General features: G+C 35.7%; 1 protein-coding gene across 1 annotated transcript in view; it reads right to left on the reverse strand.

Moving 5' to 3' along the window:
* The window catches only part of CAPZA1 (capping actin protein of muscle Z-line subunit alpha 1), a 44,287-nt gene that overhangs the window by 8,881 nt on the left and 14,151 nt on the right, over positions 1–21,255 (reverse strand). The window contains exons 2-5 of the mRNA XM_027536168.1: positions 12,188–12,251; positions 9,005–9,056; positions 7,745–7,808; positions 2,860–3,066 (exon numbers count right to left, since the gene is read on the reverse strand). Coding sequence (XP_027391969.1) covers positions 2,860–3,066; positions 7,745–7,808; positions 9,005–9,056; positions 12,188–12,251 — 387 coding nt within the window. The remainder of the gene's footprint in view (positions 1–2,859; positions 3,067–7,744; positions 7,809–9,004; positions 9,057–12,187; positions 12,252–21,255) is intronic.

Below are 21,255 nucleotides of genomic sequence, written 5' to 3' on the forward strand. Positions count from 1 at the left end.
TACAGTCCACAAAACATTTTTATATTTATTTTCCTTTTGTTCTAATAAATATAGTGAAACACATTGTTATTATGTTTAGATGATAAAATTGAAGTTTGTAGAGCTTCTTGCCCAAGGTCATTCAGAAAGTGGCTAAGGTAGAACCCAAATTCACAGGTTGTCTGACACCAAATTCTACAACCTCCCCTACATTAAATAAACTATAAGTTTTTAAGAAAGAGAAATATAGTGATGGGGAATGCCTACATTTATAAAAGTAAGGGGGATGACAAGAAATAAGTAGAGACAGAATAAGAATAATTATAGGGAGACTTCCCTGGTGGACCACTTTGTAAGACTTCTGCTCCCAATACAGAGGGCCTGGGTCCAATACTTTGTCAGGGAACCAGATCCCACATGCCGCAACTAAAGATCCTGCGTACCACAACTAGGACCCAGTGTAGCCAAAAAATAAATAAATAGAAACTCTTTAAAAAAAGGAATAATTAGAAGGTACTGACATAGCAGTCTAGGGAAAGATAATTTCCAGAAGTAGCTGACTGGCCTCAGTGTGAAATGCCATACAAAAGTCAAGGACCAAGAAAAAAGGACACTGGGTCAGGTAATTCAGGAACCATTAGTTCACCTCGGAGAGCAGTTTCTGTAGAGTACGGACTGAAGTCAAAATTCATAGAGTCAAGAAGTAGGAGCAGAATGCTCCCTGGTTTGCTTGTACAGTAGAGAGAGAGAGAGAGAGAGAGAGAGAGAGAGAGATGAGGGAAGGGAGAGGTAGAGAAAAGGGAGAAAGGGGAAAGTGGAAAGAGAAGGAAGAGAAGTAACTTGCAGGAGTTACTATTTTGACTAAAGAAATGTCCTCCCTCCCACCCTACTTAAGCACAGGAGAAATAAAAATATTTCTAGGTAAAGAGAACTATTTATCGGAAGAGAAAATGAAGTCACAATTAGACATCTTGAAGTAGATAGGACTGTATGAAATCAAGAACATGGATCTTTCTTCCTCAGATGGAAGTACATGAAAGACTTCTGAGTGTGGAAAGAAGAGAAATAGAAAGATTTCATGTCATTCTTAATCCTATTAAAATGTGAGGGAGGAGATGCCTGTCTAAGGACAACAGGAAAGTTTTGGAACACAGTACCACTGATCCTTGAACAACATGGGTTTGAACTACTATTCAACAGTAAATACTACAAGTGCTACATAATCCACCATTACTTTGCCAACAAAGGTCCGTCTAGTCAAGGCTATGGTTTTTCCTGTGGTCATGTATGGATGTGACAGTTGGACTGTGAAGAGAGCTGAGTGCTGAAGAACTGATGCTTTTGAACTGTGGTGTTGGAGAAGACTCTTGAGAGTCCCTTGGACTGCAAGGAGATCCAACCAGTCCATTCTGAAGGAGATCAGCCCTGGGATTTCTTTGGAAGGAATGATGCTAAAGCTGAAACTCCAGTACTTTGGGCACCTCATGCGAAGTGTTGACTCATTGGAAAAGACTCTGATGCTGGGAGGGATTGGGGGCAAGAGGAGAAGGGGACGACAGAGGATGAGATGGCTGGATGGCATCACTGACTTGATGGATGTGAGTCTGGGTGAACTCCGGGAGTTGGTGATGGACAGGGAGGCCTGGCGTGTTGCGATTCACGGGGTCGCAAAGAGTCGGACATGACTGAGCGACTGAACTGAACTGAACATAATCAGTTGAATTGTGTTGAATCTGTGGTGGGATGAAGAACGGTGGATATAAAAGGACCTTGGACATGGAGGGTCTCCTATGAATTATACTCAAATTTTCAACTGCACAAAGGTTGGTTATCCCAATCACTGCACTGTTCAAGGGTCAACTGCATACATAAAAATACCAAGGATTATTGAGATAAAATTAAGAATTACTAAGCAGGACAGCTGAGGATATAAAACAGTAGACACTCTTAGAATACCTTCTGTAGCTCATTTTTTAGCTAAGAGAAGTGAAAAGGACATGGTGGGGTTACTCAGTGTGGAAGCTCTCCAAATTAAGAAATGAGTAGTGAAAATTTTTGAATAGGTAACAAATGATAAGTTGAAAGTATATTTAAGAATGAAAAGTCAATTTTCTAAAAAAGTGTGTGTCATGTCTCTCCTTGCCATACTAGGTTCCAAAATTGAGTTCTGTGCTTATCTATCATACTGTGTTTTTTCTATTTTTTAAAAACAAAAAAATAAGAAAAACAAACATAATGATAACCAGCATTTATGTACAGCATTATGCATTAATAATCTAACCAACATTTTTCTTAAAAATGTCACAATTTTACAAAGGGAAAACTGTTAGAACCAAAATTTATCTTTTTTTCCCCACCAAAAGATATTAAAAGAAAGTTAAAATTACCTTTGATTTCTAAAGAGCTATTTGGTTCAAATAGTTTTGACTATCCAATTAAATCACTTATGTAGAAGTAGCTTTGTAAAAAATTCTTTTTGATGAGTGTAAGGCCATTTCTTAAATAAGACAGGTGTGAAACAGGATTCACTGAGATTTAAAATTTTTATGCACTGGGGAACTCCCTGGTGGTCCAGTGGTTAGGACCTGGTGCTTTCCCTGGCGTGGTCTGGGTTCAATCCCTGGTGGGAGAACTAAGATCTTGCAAGTACTGTGGCATGGCCAAAAAATTACAAATAAATAAATTTTTATGCACTGGGATTTTAAGAAAGAATTTTCCATATAAAATGTCCTATTTATACTCCTTTCAAAAATAATTTAGGGAATAAAATGCAGAAGAGACTGTAACTAAGAAGAGATGTCTGTGGCTGGCCAAAGCCTCCAAATGATAAGGTAAATATAAGAAATAAAGCTCTAATAATGAAGCAGGCAGATACTTAACAGTACAGAAGCCATTGGAATAATGATCTTTCACATAGGCCCTTAAAGCACTGTCACAGGATTCTCTCCAAGACTTTAGACCTCCGTCTGCTTCTTCTGGCTGGGGGTCACTTGCTTCTTTCCGTAAGTGATCAAACTTAAACGAAATTTTGTTTCTTGGATCTAAAAATCTGCTATTACCCAGGTCACCGTGTTCTGTAATTAAGACCTTCCAAAGAATAATTACAAAGTTAGGCAATTGTAAAAAAAAGACAGTTCTTGTCACATTTTACAAAACAAACAAAAATTCTAGAGGCAATTAACTCTTCATTTAGTCAGATTGCTCTTTCATAAATTTTTCAATCAACCTGTATTTTTATAAAAATATGATCTTTGGGGTAAAGTCAACTCTAAACGGACATTTCTCCCATCCTAACAATATCCTTCACATTTTGGTTTCTATAACATACAATCTATACAATTAATATACAACCTATGCATACACACATAACTGTAATAATAATTTAAAAGTATACTTCTGCATTTCTTTTTCACATATTTCATGAATTTCTTCCAGTCATTACACTTAGCACTTAAAACAGGTAATACAATCAATCATATGATTCAAAAGTGAAAAAAAAATTAAAGTGAAATCTTTTTCTCACCTCCATCTACCATTCACCAAATTCCCAACATATTCCCCCTTCCCCACGAAGGTAACTGATTTTATTAATTTAGAGCAAGAATTGTCTTTGGCAAGCTATGTATGAGGTGCCATTTGTTTTTGTAAATAAAGTTTGTTGAATACAGCCCCACTTTTTTTTTTTTTTTGTATTGTCTATGGCTGCTTTCCTGCCGCAATAGCAGTGCTGAGTAGTCAAGGCTGACTCTTTCCTGCAAGGCTGAAATATTTACTCTCTGACCCTTTACAGAAAAAATTTGCCAATTTCTGATTTAGATGATTCTTTTGGTGTTGATTTAGATGATTCTTTTGGTGTTTCTTTTCTTTTTTAATGAATACAAGTGTATTCTAATTCTCTACCCCTTTCTTTTAAACAAAAACTAGAATACTATACTGTACTGATGTATCTAAGGCAATCTTTCCATATTAGTGCTTATGGAACTTCCTTGTTTTTTGTTACAGCTATGTATGATTCCATTGTATAGATATACAAAATTTATTCAACTAGTCTCCTATTAATGGATAGCTTGGATAGTTTCTAATCTTTTGCTGTTATGAACAATATTGCAACAAATGTCCTTTTATGTACAAGTTATGAACATGTGCCAAGCAAACCTGTGCTATAAATTCCCTGAAACAGGACAACTGGGTCAAGGGTAAACACATAACTGATAGAGACTGACACACTGCCCTCTATCATAGAATGTAGTACCAAGTTACAAGCTCATCAGCAGTAGAAATCTTAACCTGCATGTCTTTTCCCTTTAAAAAAAGAGGTCTTTTGTATTTCCACTTTGGTGAACTATTTGTACCTAACCTTTGCCCACTTTTATACCAAATCTTTGTCTTTTTCTAGTTGAACTATAGGGAGATTATCCTTTTGCCTGGGTTTTTAATTCCACATATTTCCCCCTAACTTACATTTGTCTTCTGACACAGTTACTATTTAAAAATAAAGTCTCTTTAAAAAAAGAAAATTATTTGAGAAGAATTCCTACTCTTGAGATTTCTATCCTTATCACCAACCTATCTTTAAAAAACCTTGTTTATAATAGTAGGAACCATACATAAAACAATTTCCTTAGTCTTACCTTCATAAAGCTTTCTCATTATAATTTTACAACTTTTGTAACTCAAAGGCAAACACATTCACATTAAAATTTTAATTTGTACTTCCTTAATTACTATTAGTAGGTAATCTAACACTTTTAAAGTTTGCTTTGTATTTTCCAGTTGAGTTCAGCTGGTTCATATTTGTTGCTCATTTATCTACTGAACTCTTGACATCATCCTAGGGTACTTGAATAACCTTTTTATTATGTTTAAGATACATATTTTCTCCCTTTAAAATTTTATTTTTAAAACCTTTTTATTTTGTAGAAGTAAAAAATACTTTCTAGCTTTTTAAATGTTTTATCATTATTCAAGTTATGAATCTTTTGTCATTTCCTACTAAATTTTTATGTTTAAAAATTAGTTAAAAAAAAAATTAGTTAACCTTTAGGATTCCCTAAGTGGTCTAGTGGTTGAGAATCCACCTTGCAATGCAGGGGACACTGGTTCGATCCCTGGTCCAGGAAGGTCCCACATGCCTCAGGGCAACTAAGCCCATGTGCCACAACTACTGAAGCCCAAGTGCCTAGAGCCTGTGCCCCAAAACAAGAGAAGCCACCACAACAAGAAGCCTGCACACCGCAACTAGACAGAAGCCCCCACTTGCCGCAACCAGAGAAAGCCCTGGCACAGCAGTGACGACCCATCACAGCCAAAAGTAAATAAATAATTAAATATTTTTTAAAAATTAGTTAACCTTTAAACTACATTTGGAATTACTCTAGGTATATAGCTGGCTTTGGAAATCAAAGTTAAGGTTAATCTTACACATTTAATCAATTATTTCCTTTTCTGTTTTACAGTACTTAGATTAAGGCTCTACTATCATTTCTTTATGTCTTTATGTTTGCTGGCATTAATCTACCTTCGTTGTTGTTCTTGATCAGAATAATTTTGTATGGTCTATTACAATTTTCATAGGAATTGTATAGAATCTATTTGAAAAAGCTTCCCATATTATTTTTCTTATTCAGACAAACTTTTATATTTTTTCCAAAATGTGGCATTTAAGTCTATTTAATTTTCCATTTATTTCTCCAATTAAGATGTGTGGGGGTAGTAAACTGTATGACAGACAGATTCTTGCTAGTTTCTATCCAATATCCATTCGTCTCCCTTTTCCTTACTAACAGAATCTTAAAGGTTTTTCAAGGCAATGTGTCCAACTAAAAAGACAACACTTCTCAAAATGATAAAGTGATATGCATTCTGGCAATAATTTATCAGTGGAAGTTGCTCCTGGAACAGCCAATAGCACCTCTTGCACCTTCCTCCTTCTTCCTTCATGAAACTTGGATTCAGAGCGCAGAGATGGATCAGCTATTTTGAGACCACAATAATGAAAACCATACATAAGGATGGCACAATAGAGAGCTAGAAGCAACTTGGGCCTCTGATGATACAGAGCCGCCGTGTGTGCCTGCATGCATGCTAAGCTGCTTCAGTCATGTCCAACTCTGTGCGGTCATACGGACTACAGCCCACCAGGCTCTTCTGTCCATAGTATTCTCCAGGCAAGAATACTGGAGTGGGTTCCCACACCCTCCTTCAGGAAGGAGCTGCCATAACATCCCTAAATATTACCTCTAGACTTCTTATGTGACAAAAAATCTGTATTATGTTAACCCACTGCAGCTGATTTCCTATTATATGCAGTGATGGCATCTACTTTATTAACTCAGATGTCTTTCCATATTTTCCTTTTATGTCTAGGTAATGTGTTGTTGTGGCTAAGAATGTGATCTCTTTTTGACCACATTTTTAAGCTGGCTACCACATGTATATGGGACTGTTCTTATGTATCTGCAAACAGACCTTATTTATTATTTCAATAATTCTGCCGTTATTAGTAAAGTATACAATGTCAACTGTAAGAAATATTTATCATTTTTCTTGTCTTTTCTTGTCTTTATACTTATAAAGTATAAAGTAAATACTTGTAAAGTAAACTTGTAAAGTTGTAAAGTATACTTGTAAAGTAAAAACCAGTATTTTCTTGTCTTTTATACTTATAATTAATCTATTTTCACTGAAAAAGATAAGCACAAATATAAACCAAAACAAATAAAAAACAACAAACAAAACAAATTACAGTAATCCTGTGATCCCAACATAGAGAGTTAACATTTTGGTATGTATTTTCCTACATTTCAATTTCTATGCACATCTATATACTACTTTATTTCTTTTCTTTCTTATTACTTTTATTTCTGAGTCTTAAGATGCATACATTCCCCTCATGATTTAACATTTCATAAAACGGGATGCATCTTATAGTGACAGCATCTTAAAACTGTCATAATTTAACTGACAAGTATTTTCACTTTCTTAATGGCACATAAAGTAAGATGTACCTTTCACAGAATTTAAGATGCAAATTCTAATAAAATTGTTCATTTACATATTTATTTAAAAAATAAACTAGCACAACACTACCTGCTGCTTCATGTTTTAGTTTAATATATCATAAACATATTTCCAGTTCAATATTTCTATCAGGTTTTAATGGTTACACAGGATTTTGGCCTACAGATACTTAATTTAATACTGGACATTTAGACTGCTCCCAATTTTTCACTATCATAAACCCTGATTCAAATAATCTTTTTTACACATTTATATACTTATTTCCTAAGATAAATTCTTTGGACTTGTGGGTTCAAAGGGGATTCAGACTGTGAAAAGGTATCTGCCATTTGATGCCATACTACCTTTGAATTGTACATTAATGAATCTGAAAAGCCCTGTCATGTAATGTTAATAACTGTGGGGAAAAAAGGGGAATATGTATTTACTTTGTTCCTGTATCTGAACAGGAATCCTTGTTTTCCTATTAAATATAATGTCTTCTGTTATTCTTACCAAGGAGAATTAGGGACAGCTGGAAAGCTTATGTAAAACTTAATTCCTTTTACTTTCATTGTTCTTTTGCTAGGGACAATTCTCTCTTCAAATAAACTCCTATTTTCAGAGGGAGGAAGAATTTCCTAATATGTAGAATATTTACAAAAGCTAAGACGTGAATCTACTCAGCATTTTATCTTCAGACATCTGTTTTACAGTATTTCTACTACCTTCCAGGTATAGTGTATCTAAGAGAAATAACTGTTACCTGATCTTCATATCCTTCTATCTTCACAGGCGTGAACTGATCCATGTTATACTGGGCAAACGCACTGTTTTGTTTTTTTTAAAAGGAAGAGGGAGAGAAACCAATTATATATAAGTAAGTATAAAAGGTAGTTCAGGGAATTCCCTGGCAGTCCAGTGATTAGGACTCCATGCTTCCACTGCAGGGGGCATGGGTTCAATCCCCAGTTGGGGAACTACAATCCTGTATGCCATGTGACACAGCGGGGGTGGGTGGGGGATGGGGGTGGGGGTGGGGGAAGGTAGTTCACAGAACAGTGAAAGAGAATATGTAACTGGGGTATCATTCATTATAGAAATTATAGTGATTCTGTGCAAATTTTAGGTTTGCAGAATCTGGTCCCAAAATGAATTTTAAAAAAACAAAAAACAGTATTGGACAGGGCAGAAGATTATTTCCCAAGTAGCAGTTCTTAAAATATTTTCTACAGCTAAAATCTAAACCAATTATGTATCACACCAAATGCCTTTATAACAATTATTTGTTGCTCTGCATCAAAAAAGACTTGTTCCATCTCCCCACCCCATCTCTGCCCAGTCATTATCCAACTCTGGTTTCCTCTTTAGGAAGGAACTGTGAGCCAGGTGGATAGACAGTAACTAAAAGAGCACTTTGTACTGAAGAGTAAAGCAGAGTAGTGATAAAGCCAGAGAACAGGAGGCCCTAAAAGCTAGACAGTGTTTAAGATTTAAAAGAGACAAGAAAATCAACCAACCAACCACCAATTTAATGTTTTTGAGGATAAGGACAAAATGAAAATGATATTCTAAATCAATGACTGGATAGAATAATCATGTAATTATTCTTTGGTTAACTCTATTAAGGTACTTTCTCAGCATCTGCTATTCTTGGCAATGTGAGAAATATCATCACTTAGTACCAGCCTAATCTTTCTACAACTGGCAGTTATAAAAAAAATTCAGCATGAACAAAAAGAACTACAGAAGAAAATGTAATAGCTAACATTAAATTCTGTTGAGCAGAGAAAAAATACCTGAGCAAAAATAAAAATAAGACCATACATAATAAACTTTAAAGAAATAATGTTTGGAGGGAACATGTTTTCTCCAAGGGGGAGAAAAACAACTAAAAAAAAAAAACAAAATAAAACAACTGCTTTATTTTGAAGTATTTTAAACTGTTTTCAGGGTACTAGTTTATTATCAACATAGTTTACCCAATATTACAATAACAAGAAAGTGGATTTAGAAAGATACGTACTGTGCAGCCCCTTCCCTGAGGAGATTATCATTGTTAAGTAGTAGCCGGACATCTGAGGAGGAAAACAATGTTAAAGATGTTAAAATTCAAATGTTCAATAGAAGGCAAACTTGAGAAATTTTAGCAGATTTCTAGATCAGATTTCTAGAAAATCAGGCTTTGGAAGATTAGTTATGGATACCCCCTGGTGGCTCAGATGGTAAAGCGTCTGCCTACAATGCGGGAGAACCGGGTTCGATCCCTGGGTTGGGAAGATCTCCTGGAGAAGGAAATGGCAACCCACTCCAGTATTCTTGCCTGGAAAATCCCATGGACAGAGGAGCTTGGTTGGCTACTGTCCATGGGGTCGCAAAAAGTCGGACACGACTGAGTGACTTCACTATGTATGTATAATATATATTTGAAATTCTAAAAATGTACATACACAAACAAATGTTAACAATGTTCTCAGATTTGCATAGATTTGTGATATAATAATCCAACAATAAATTCTCATGGAGTTTGATTACAGCAAACGAAAAACATGGTTTATAGAAAGTTAAAGTTAGGACTGATCATTTATATCTAAAGAATCCTTTTAAAATAGATTAATTGTAGGCTTTTCTGTAACAGACCAAAAGAGCTGGGCACAATTCAGTCAGTGGCAGAGAAATTGCTGAACATATTTTCCTCGGAGCATCTAATGCAGGGCCTACAATCTTTTCAAAAAGCTGTGTATCAAGAGTCCAGTCACTTCTCCTTTGGAAGAGGAGGGTCCTTGTTACTAAGAAACTACCAAGAATTAACTCCAAGTGTGTGTGTGTGTGTGTGTTTTCAGTTGCTCAGTCATATTCGACTCTTTGAGAAAACATGCACTATAGTCCGCCAAGAGAGAAGGCTAACTATAAGGCAAAGGCAATTGACTCTTAGAGCTTTTGAAAGAAGGGGCTGGCAGAGGTCAATGTGTAGCATTCCAATAAATACCAGCTGTCATGTCATAAGTAGCTTGCCAATTCTTAATCTAATGCTTTGGTATCAATTATTCTCACAATAGTCCTATAAAGTACATTTAATTGTCAGAAATAAAACAAGGTACTTATTTTATAAAGGCCACTAATTTTTAAGTCAAGAATTTATCTGAGCTAATCAGTTAAAGTTCAAGTTGCAGGAGAATTTCTAAAAGCTCTGTTGTTGAAAATTTACACTTGGTCAATATGGAAGACAGACTAGGCAAAGAAAGGCTGCATTTGTTTTCCTTGTTAGTGCTCAAATATTCAAAACAAGTCATAAAGAAGAAAGTCTTGATTTACTTCTTTTGTGTTATTTTACTCCTTGTAAATAACATTCAGATTTCTCTTAGTTGTTTTTCCTCTGCATCATTAATTTTACCAGTGGAGATTATTGATTGTTCCACAATTTGTGGAGATCTGAGCCAGGTGCAAATGAACATCATACAGTTCCCCGCACTAAGGAGGTAACCTTTTAATGTAAAAGTAGAATTTCAAAATAAATGTTTGCTAAACTGAACCAAGATGCACAAAGATTATGATTTTACTTAAGGGGAATTTTAAGATGAATCAGTTTACAACTTAAAATGAGATTATGATGATTGACATTAACACAGTTATAATGCCTCATTTACATTTTTTATTCTGTAAGCTGTATTACGACAGTAAATAGTATGGAAGGTTGTAAATATACTGGAATGCTGCTGCTGCTGCTGCTAAGTCGCTTCAGTCGTGTCCGACTCTGTGCGACCCCATAGACGGCAGCCCACCAGGCTCCCCCATCCCTGGGATTCTCCAGGCAAGAACACTGGAGTGGGTTGCCATTTCCTTCTCCGAAATATACTGGAATAGTGGTTCTCAAATTGGCTGTGACTCAGAATCACCTGAAGGACCTAATAAAGCAGATTACCCATTCCAACCCAGATCTAACTAATCTTAGGAGGATGACAACACTGCTGCTGCTAAGTCACTTCAGTCGTGTCCGACTGTGTGATCCCATAGACGGCAGCCACCAGGCTCCCCCGTCCCTGGGATTCTCCAGGCAAGAACACTGGAGTGGGTTGCCATTTCCTTCTCCAATACATGAAAGTGAAAAGTGAAAGTGAAGTCGCTCAGTTGTGTCTGACTCTTAGCAACCCCATGGACTGCAGCCCACCAGGCTCCTCCATCCATGGGATTTTCCAGGCAAAGTACTGGAGTGGGGTGCCATTGCCTTCTCTGATGACAACACTGGAATCTGTATATTTAACAAGCTTCCCGGATACAGTCAGTTCAGCCCCAATGGCTCTAAAAATTGTCCTACACTATGGCACTTCTTGAGTAAAAGCACTGAAGAGATTTAAGCTATGATCTATAATGATAGATATAAAACTATGAAATTTAATATTGTTTATATTACAAAATTAATGATAATGGTAAAATTAATGATGCAGAGGAAAAACAACTAAGAGAAATACAAATGTTATTTACAAGGAGTAAAATAACACAAAAGAAGTAAATCAAAACTTTCTTCCTTATGACTTGTTTTGAATATTTGAGCACTAACAAGGAAAACAAATGCAGCCTTTCTTTGCCTAATCTGTCTTCCATATTGACCAAGTATAAATTTTCAATTGGAGAAGGCAATGGCACCCCAATCCAGTACTCTTGCCTGGAAAGTCCCATGGAGGAGCCTGGTAGGCTGCAGTCCATGGGGTCGCTAAGAGTCGGACACAACTGAGCGACTTCACTTTCACTTTTCACTTTCGTGCATTGGAGAAGGAAATGGCAACCCACTCCAGTGTTCTTGCCTGGAGAATCCCAGGGACGGGGGAGCCTGGTGGGCTGCCGTCTATGGGGTCGCACAGAGTCGGACACAACTGAAGCGACTTAGCAGCAGCAGCATGAAATTTAATATTGTTTCTACCTTGATCAATACTGAACTACTTTAAATCTTTTTCACATAAGATAGGTATCCTAATATACTGGGGTCTTAAGAGCATGCTTTTGATGCAGATCTGGGTTTAAATCCCTGCTCTGACACTTACCAGCTGGGTGATAGGGTGATATTGGATAAGTTATTTTAACCTCTTTGAATTGTGATTTCCTTAGCTATAGCTATAATGTTGTAAGGATTAAGAGAGACAGCAAACACTCAATAAGTGCTTATAAGTGATTAAAGAGGGTCTGAAACAACTAAGTACTAATCTTTACTCACCATTGAATACTTCATTGAATTCCCCTGGCGGTGCATGAGTGATAAATTTAGCAGCTATGCGTACCTAAAGACAAATAAAAGTTACAGTAAAAGAATTATGAAGAGTAGCATATAAGATGGGAAGGAATTAACAGACAACAAAATTTTTATCACATCCCTTGAAATATAATTTCTTGTTTAAATCCTACTGGTTAGCAGCCTTCAGATTCTCCTTTCACAAGACATCTCAAAGTGTTTATTATCCATACAGATTTGTTCTAATTTGGGGATATACATGCTGCTTTACTTCTGAATTTTTCTTTTTAAAAAGCTGAAAAATCAATTTTGGTCAAAATATACTATAGTCACGAAAATAGAAAGCTACAATCCTATTTCATTTATAAACCCTTAAGCAAAACTAAATAAAACATTAGCAAATTGGTTTTATACCAATTTATGTTTATGGTGTTTATCCCAATAAAAGGAATCAATATAACTTACAAATTAAAGAAGCAAAACCCTGTGATCATCTTACCTCATGCTGGAAAAAACAAAATTCAATACCCGTTCAAATACCATAATACAACAACATAACTACTAGTTTTTAGTAGGAATAGAATAAACTTACTTAACTTTATAAAGGGTTATCTACCAAAATTCTATAGCATACTCAATAATGATGAAACGTAAGCAGTGTCACTAATTTCAAAAGCAAGACAAAGATGATTCTTGTCACCTAAACTATTCAACACTATACTAAACGTCCTAAAGAATGCTGTGGAAAATATTTATTCTATTATTCATTTTAAATTTCTCTCATGCCCACTACTGCCAATCTGTTACTGGGACTCTGATTAGAGATGGATGCTGAAATGTTAGGATCTAACCTGAGTATCTTAATTTTTTCTCCTATGTTTTATCTTTTCCATCATTTTATGCCTTGTGTAGGGAGAATTCCTCAGCTGCCTTTGTCACCTCATTAGCATGCTCTTCAGTTGTGCCCATTTTGCTATTCAATTCTATTTTAACTTCCAAGACTTATATTTTGTGTGTGTGTGTGTGCACGCGCGTGCAATAATATAATCTCTTGTGTCTCCTTGGGGATATTAATTATACTTAAAGTCTTGTTCTATGGACTGTTTCCTAAGAATTTAGATATACTGTTGATTTTTGTACTTCTCTTTCATGGTACTGTTGCTTCTCTTTGAATTTATTTTAGTTTGCCTGTTCTGCTTAGCTGTAGTTTATCTCCTTGATTGTAGGGGAGGGAAATAGTAGACTTGCTGTTGAGAATGTGTGAGCAGATTATCTTCTGAGTGAGCATCCTATGGTCACAGGCTACCTGGGGCACTGCCCTGACTCTATGCTCCCAAAGCTCATTCCCAATGCTATATTCTGAGGGCTAATGCTATTGCCTGCAGCTTAGCCCAAGTGGGAATGAGAGAAGGAGTCATGTGGTCCAGAAAGCTTAGAGAACAATTCCGCAACTAATCCACTCCAAGGTTGTTCTGAGTTCTTCCCCTCTTTCTCCTTAAATTGACGTCCTCCAGAAAAGCCCCTACTTCCACAACAGTTTTCTTCTTCAATGTGTTTTGGGTTTCCTCTGATCTTATTTTTTTTCATGTTTTTGAACCATTTCACTTTTTATCAAGAACTGCTTAAGGACCTCTCTGGTGGTCTAGTGGTTAAGAATCTGCCTGACAATGTAGGGAACAAGGGTTCAACCCCTAGTCCTGGAAGATTCCACATGCCACAGGGCAACTAAGCCTATGCACCACAACTACTGAGCCTGTGCCCTAGAGTCTGTGGTTTGCATTAAGAGAAGTCACTGCAATGTGAAGCCTGCACACTGCAATTGGAGAGTAGCCCCCCTACCCTGCTTACTGAAATTGGAGAAATCCTGCTTGCAGCAACGAAGATCCAGCACAGCCAAATAAACAAAAATTTAAAAATAATATGAATAAAAAAATAACGCTGTATTTTTTTAAATTGCTAAAAAAAACCAAACTTTGGTCCACTGATGACACGCTTACTAATTTAAACTATTACTAATTTATGTCTCTTCCCATTCCCTTTTTTCCCTACATTTTCATTTCAAAAGTTTTGTCATAAAAGGTAAGGTAAAACCATGTAGTTCATCTGCTATATAAATCAACCTCTCATCTCTTAACAAGTAAACGTTGTTTGAGAATCTTAACAAGGAATGTAAGATCCTATATAATAGAAAGAAAACCATCCAACAATCTGCAGTAACATTTAGTGATACCTATGTATGTGTAAGTGTGTGTGTAATAATGATGTTAGCAATGAAATAGGACTGACCGCAAAGGCTCTCTCATATAATTGTAACACATTATGAGGCTACTAAAAATTCCCTAATATCTCATGTGATGAATAGAAAGCTGATCCAACTTACTGACAAGGGGCAAAGAGGAACATGTATACCTAACAATAAACTGAGCTCTACTTTCCAGTTAGGCATGCTCTGTTGATTTCTTCCATTTCCTTCAAACAACTTTAAGTTCCTGTTGACTAAAATAAAATTAAAGTTATGAAAGTCAAACCATTCTTAGGGCAGAGAAAAAAAGACACTAAAGTCTTTGGAAAATAAAGCTGGGGTTGAGAATTTGAAAAAGACGGAAATAGTTTACAACTTTAGCATCCCTAGGTTTATACGGAAGATCTTTTATGACTTTGCTCTTATTCTAAAAAAAGTAAAAGAAAAGCTGCTCCATAACTAAACTTATTTGTTCAGGCAAGAAAGGCTGACTGATTCATGCAGCAAGGCAGAATGAAAACTCTGGATTCTAATGACTGGATCTGTTGGTCCATTAACTAACTAGATTTGTGATTCTGGAAACTTTGCTAACTTTTTTTGGTTCTGAATTTCCTCATAATAATCCAACTCCTAAAAGAGATTAGGAGAGCTGCAGAACTTCTCTGAGCTATAAAACTCTCTGTATCTTTAAGACCTAGAAGACAAACTTGTATATTGACCACCTGGAAGCAGGGTTGAGGAATCCGTAACACAAACACCTTAAGATATTCTTATGCACGCACGTACAGTTTCAGAACTCTGATGTTGCAGGGTAATTGTAGATACCCTCCGATGAAAACTGGTGGAGATTAAGACAAAACACTCCATAAAGCTTTTATATTAACTAAGCAACAACAATAAAAAGATAGAGTTTCTAATAAGGAAGAAGTGTTTCTCAACTCATGAGAATTACACTATACAGGACTAACAGTTCTAATATGGATTTCCAATTGTGTATATGTGCTTTGCAAGTGCACTTAATCATATTACTGTACTTGTTAACTGTTGTTATCAATCACTTATTTAAGAAATTAGCAAACCTATTTTGAAAAGCAAACCCATTTTTTTAGCCTATTTGTGGTAAGTCTGTTGAGCAGCTATGGTCTTTCTGTCAAGGTGCATTTCCCATAATACTTTCCCCTCAGTCAAGAAAAATTAAGTGCGTGCAGTTCAAAAATATATTCATATACTACCCCAAAAGCAACTTCCCTTAAAAGAATAAAGCTACAGCTATATTTTACATATTACTTATTAATGTTTGAATACATAAAAGTAGAAGTTACCAAACTGAAAATTCACATTACTCATATTTCTGAAGTTACCTACACATTTTCAAAAGTTACAAAATTTGATGGAAATGCCATAACTGAAAAAGTGATTTGGATAATGGAGAAACTGACAGTGCATGTAAAAAAGCAGCAGTTTATCCATTCAACAAACATTTACTGAAGAGCCAGGAAGAATCAGTAAATAAAGATTAAATACCAAATAAGACACTGCCGCTGTCCTCAAGGGATCTGTTACCTAGATAGTAATATACCAAGCATTAAAAGGCACAGTGAAGCACAAAGGAAGATGCTGTCAATTCTACATACGTATTTAAGGAGGGCTTGGGGTGACTTTCAAAGGCAATGATGTTTCAGCTGGATTGGAGGATGAGTAGATACCAAGGTGAGCATCCCATGCAGAGGGAACAGTAGGTACAAACTAAGACAACATAGCTCGACAAACTGAATGGAGATATTTAAAAGATATGCATAATGTAAAACAACACTATTTTTTTCCACAGATTCTTTTTGCATTTTCAAAAAAAAAATTTAAGAAATACATATGTATACTAATCATTTATGTCAAAATGCAATAAATTTTTATTATCATTATGATAAAAATGAGTTGCTTGAAAAACTCCTTTTAAAAAAAAAAAAGAAAAAAGAAAAACTCCTTTTAAGTTATAATATCTAATACAATACATATCAGGGCTTCCCTAGTGGCCCAGTAATAAAAAATCTGCCTGAAATGCAGGAGACGTGGCAGATGCAGCTTGGATCCTTGGGTCGGGAAGATCCCCTGGAGGAAGGCATGGCAATCCACTACAGTATTCTCACCTGGAGAATCCCACAGACAAATGAGCCAGTGGGCTACAGTCCATAGCCCACTGGACTATAGGCGTCACAAAGAGTCAGACACTACTGAAGTGACTGAGCACATATACACAATACTCAGAAGCCACATAAATAAAAATTCAATTTCATTGCATGGGGCAGGGTTTGATTCCTGGTCAGGGAAGTAAGATCTGACATGCCACACAGTGCAGTCAAATACAAACCCACCCCCCGCAAAAAAAAGAAACAACCAAAACCCCCTCAATTTCTATGTAAACACTAAATAGAAAAGATAAATGCACCTCTATATTCGCTCCAGCATTATTTACAACAGCCAAGATATGGAAATAATCTAAATGAATGGATAAAGAAGTGATGTGGAGTATGTGTATACACATATAAACACAATGGAATATTTGACTTATGGACATGGGGAGAGGGGAGGACAGGGTGAGATGTATGGAGACAGTAACATGGAAACTTACCGTATGTAAAATAGATAGCCAATGGGAATTTGCTCTATGTCTCAGGAAACTCAAACAGGGGCTCTGTATCTACCTAGAGGGGTGGGATGGGGCAGAAGATGGGAGGGAGGTTCAAAAAGGAGGGGACATATGTATACCCATGGCTGATTCATGTTGAGGTTTGACAGAAGACAACAAAATTTTGTAAAGCAATTATCCTTCAATTAAAAAAAAAAAAATTACCAGGACTAAGTGCCACAAAGCAATTGCTCAAGTCATTAAAAAGCTCTGGTACTCTGAACAAACATATAAGATGTAAGCCAAAATGATATACTACTTGGGGAAAAAAAAAGAATGAAAATCTGCCATTTGCAACATGAATGGACATAGAGGGTATTATGCTAAGTGAAGTAAGTCATAAAAAGACAAATACTATATAATTTTACTTACATGTGGAATCTAAAAAACAATCAGAATAATGGAGACAGAGAACAAAAAGGCAGTTGCCAGAAGGGAGAGGTTTGTGTGGAGGAAAGAAATAAGTAAGGGAAATTAAGAGGTACAATCTTTAGTTGCAAAATAAATTAAGTAACTGGTATGAAACGTACAGTGTAGGGAATAATAGTCAATAACTATGTAGCATCTTTGTCACACACCTTAACTGACTTACTGGGGTAATTATTTTGAAATGTATAGAAATATCAAATCATTATGCTGTATAACAGGAACTAACATAGTGTTATAGGTCAATTATACTTCAAAAACAAACTCACAGAAAAAGAATTTAGGGGTGGGGAGAGATAGTCAAAAGGTACAAATTTCCTGTTAACAAGATAAGTAAGTACTAGGGATGTAATGTATAAGATAATACATATAATTAACTGCTGTATTTTATATATGAAAGCTGTTAAAGAGAATAGGTCCTAAGAGTTCTCATCATAGGCAAACTTTTTAAAAAACTATTTCTTTACTTTTGTATCTGTCAGATGATGGATATTCACAAAACTTACTATAATAATCATTTCATGATGTATATGAGTCAAATCATACACTGTACACCTTAAACTTTAGTGCTGTATGTCAATTATATCTCAGTAACACTGGGGGAACAACAACTTGATTTCTAAGAGTATAAATGAGTTCTGAAAGCAAAAACGTTTGAGAAGTGTTCTGTTGATAACATGAGTTGATTACTTACCATACTGTTGAGTGAAAGGGTTGCAAAATGTTGCTTTCCTATCTTTTTTTTGAAGTATATATATTTACATAAATGTATGGCTACTAACTTCTAACTTGGACCACCTCTGACGGCAGTATTACAAAAGCTTTTTTTCTTCCAATTTTAAGCTCATTTCTACGTTCCAAAAATCGTATGCTAGAAATTATTTGTATGAAAAATAATTTTTTAAAAAGCAAAAAGGGCATGCCAACATTTCCTTTTATTTATTATTGTATAAATAATTTAAAAAATTATCTGAGAATATCAAGAACAGGAGAAATGTCCAGTTAAAGAAAACAAAACATCTCCTAATTTTTAAACTAAAGTGGGGAGACTTGAAGATATATATATACTATGATAAATGAGGTACCATTTCACACCAGTCAGAATGGCTGTGATCCAAAAGTCTACAAGCAATAAATGCTGGAGAGGGTGTGGAGAAAAGGGAACTCTCTTACACTGTTGGTGGGAATGCAAACTAGTACAGCCACTACGGAGAACAGTGTGGAGATTCCTTAAAAAACTGGAAATAGAACTGCCTTATGATCCAGCAATCCCACTGCTGGGCATACACACTGAGGAAACCAGAAGGGAAAGAGACACGTGTACCCCAATGTTCATCGCAGCACTGTTGATAATAGCCAGGACATGGAAGCAACCTAGATGTCCATCAGCAGATGAATGGATAAGAAAGCTGTGGTACATATACACAATGGAGTATTACTCAGCCATTGAAAAGAATACATTTGAATCAGTTCTAATGAGATGGATGAAACTGGAACCTATTATACAGAGTGAAGTAAGCCAGAAAGAAAAACACCAATACAGTATACTAACGCATATATATGGAATTTAGAAAGATGGTAACAATAACCCTGTGTACGAGACAGCAAAAGAGACACTGATGTATAGATCAGTCTTATGGACTCTGTGGGAGAAGGAGAGGGTGGGGAGATTTGGGAGAATGGCATTGAAACATGTATAATATCATGTATGAAACGAGTCGCCAGTCCAGGTTCGATGCACGATACTGGATGCTTGGGGCTGATGCACTGGGACCACCCAGAGGGAGGGTATGGGGAGGGAGGAGGGAGGAGGGTTCAGGATGGGGAACACAGGTATACCTGTGGCGGATTCATTTCGGTATTTGGCAAAACTAATACAATATTGTAAAGTTTAAAAATAAAATAAAATTTAAAAAATAAATAAAAAAGAGATAAATGCAAAAAAAAAAGATATATATACTATGATAAGGTGAAGTTTTAAATGAGCAGTTAAAAGAAATGTAGTTATCATTAGATGCCAACATGGGGGTCCTATCACTGTCATTGTAAACGACTCCCTTTTTTTATTTCTGGGAGTTAGCAAATAAGACAGATTACAGTCAACTCTCTATGGGTTCAGCATATAAGGACTGAAAATATTTTGGGGAAAAAAATTCCAGAAAGTTCCAAAAGTCAAAGCTTGAATCTGCTACATACTAGTAACTATTTACATAGTATTTATATTATATTAGACATTACAAGTAATCTAGAGATGATTTAAAATATATGGCAGGATGTAAGTTATATACAAATCCTACACCATTTCAGATAAAGAACTTGAGCATTCTTGTATTCTGTAATCTATGGGGGTCCTTGAACCAATCCCCCTACATGAGATGACCATACTCAGTATTAGATAAACATCTGACAGTCTTTGAAGACGGCTTTTAAGTGTTGAGCTGTTCTGTCAATATATAAATGTCAATACTATAAAAACTATTTATGTCAATACTATAAAAACACCTTGAAGGAATAGATGTAACATAAGTAGTAATGAAACATTCATATTATCACTGTAAAATCTAAAGTGTGCTCCATGGGTCTCGTTTACAATTGGCTCACCCCCTCTCATTCTTCTACTGTTTAGTTCCTAGACCTACAGCTACACTCCCACCTTAGGACTATTGCAGTTTTTATTTCTTTTGCCAGAAATGCTTTTCTATCAGAGTTCACTTCCGTCTTCATTCAAATATCACCCACTAAAGTACCCTTCTCTGACTTCCTGACTTCTATAAATTACCTACTGGACCCTCCATACCCTTCATAATTCTTGCCCCTTTACTTGCTTTAAATTCCTTCAAAGAACTTACCACTGAACATATGGTTATTGTTCAAGACCTCCAAAAGAATTCCAAGAACGTAGAGCAGAGGTCTGCTAAGTGCTAAAGGGCCAGACAATAAATGTTTCAGAGCGGTGTGGACCACATGATCTCTTTCCCAACTGTAAACTAAATGAGCCCATGTTCCAATAAGACTTTTTAACTGAGGTACAACTGACAAATAGCTATAAAATAACTAAAGGGTACGATGTGAATGTTTTTGATATATATATGTATACACACACACACACAGACACACACATCTATAGTGTGAAAGGTTTACCCCTACTGAGTTAACTAACATTATTTTAGATACTGCAATTTGTATTTCATGTAATTTTCACATCATGAAATATTCTTTTGTTTTTTTTTCCCCTAGGCCTTAATGGGCAAGATTTGCCAAATCTTGGCATAGACCATAAAAATTTGTTGTTTGTTCATTACTGTACACCTAGGACTAAGACCTGGCACACACAAAGAATGTAAATTAATGAATACTATTTTATTGTTTACAAAACTCTTTCATAACCTCTCTTTTGATCTTAAAATAGTTTGTTAATATAGGCAGAGAAGAGACTATTATCTCCATTGTAAATGAAGGAACAGGTTCAGAAGTTCCTTGTCCAAGGTCACATACTTAACAAAGGGGCGGCAATGCACTAGACAATCGACTATATTATGCAATACTATAATACATAATTTGCAATACTATACATAATTTGCAATACTATGCAATACTATAATACTATAATTTTAATACAGGTATTAAAATTCAGGAGAATTTATATAGTAAGATCTCGTGGGTTTGCCTAGTCCTTTCAGAATTTCTTTAAACCAAGAATTG

This window comes from Bos indicus x Bos taurus, chromosome 3, assembly GCF_003369695.1.
Source record: "Bos indicus x Bos taurus breed Angus x Brahman F1 hybrid chromosome 3, Bos_hybrid_MaternalHap_v2.0, whole genome shotgun sequence".
Taxonomy (NCBI): domain Eukaryota; kingdom Metazoa; phylum Chordata; class Mammalia; order Artiodactyla; family Bovidae; genus Bos; species Bos indicus x Bos taurus.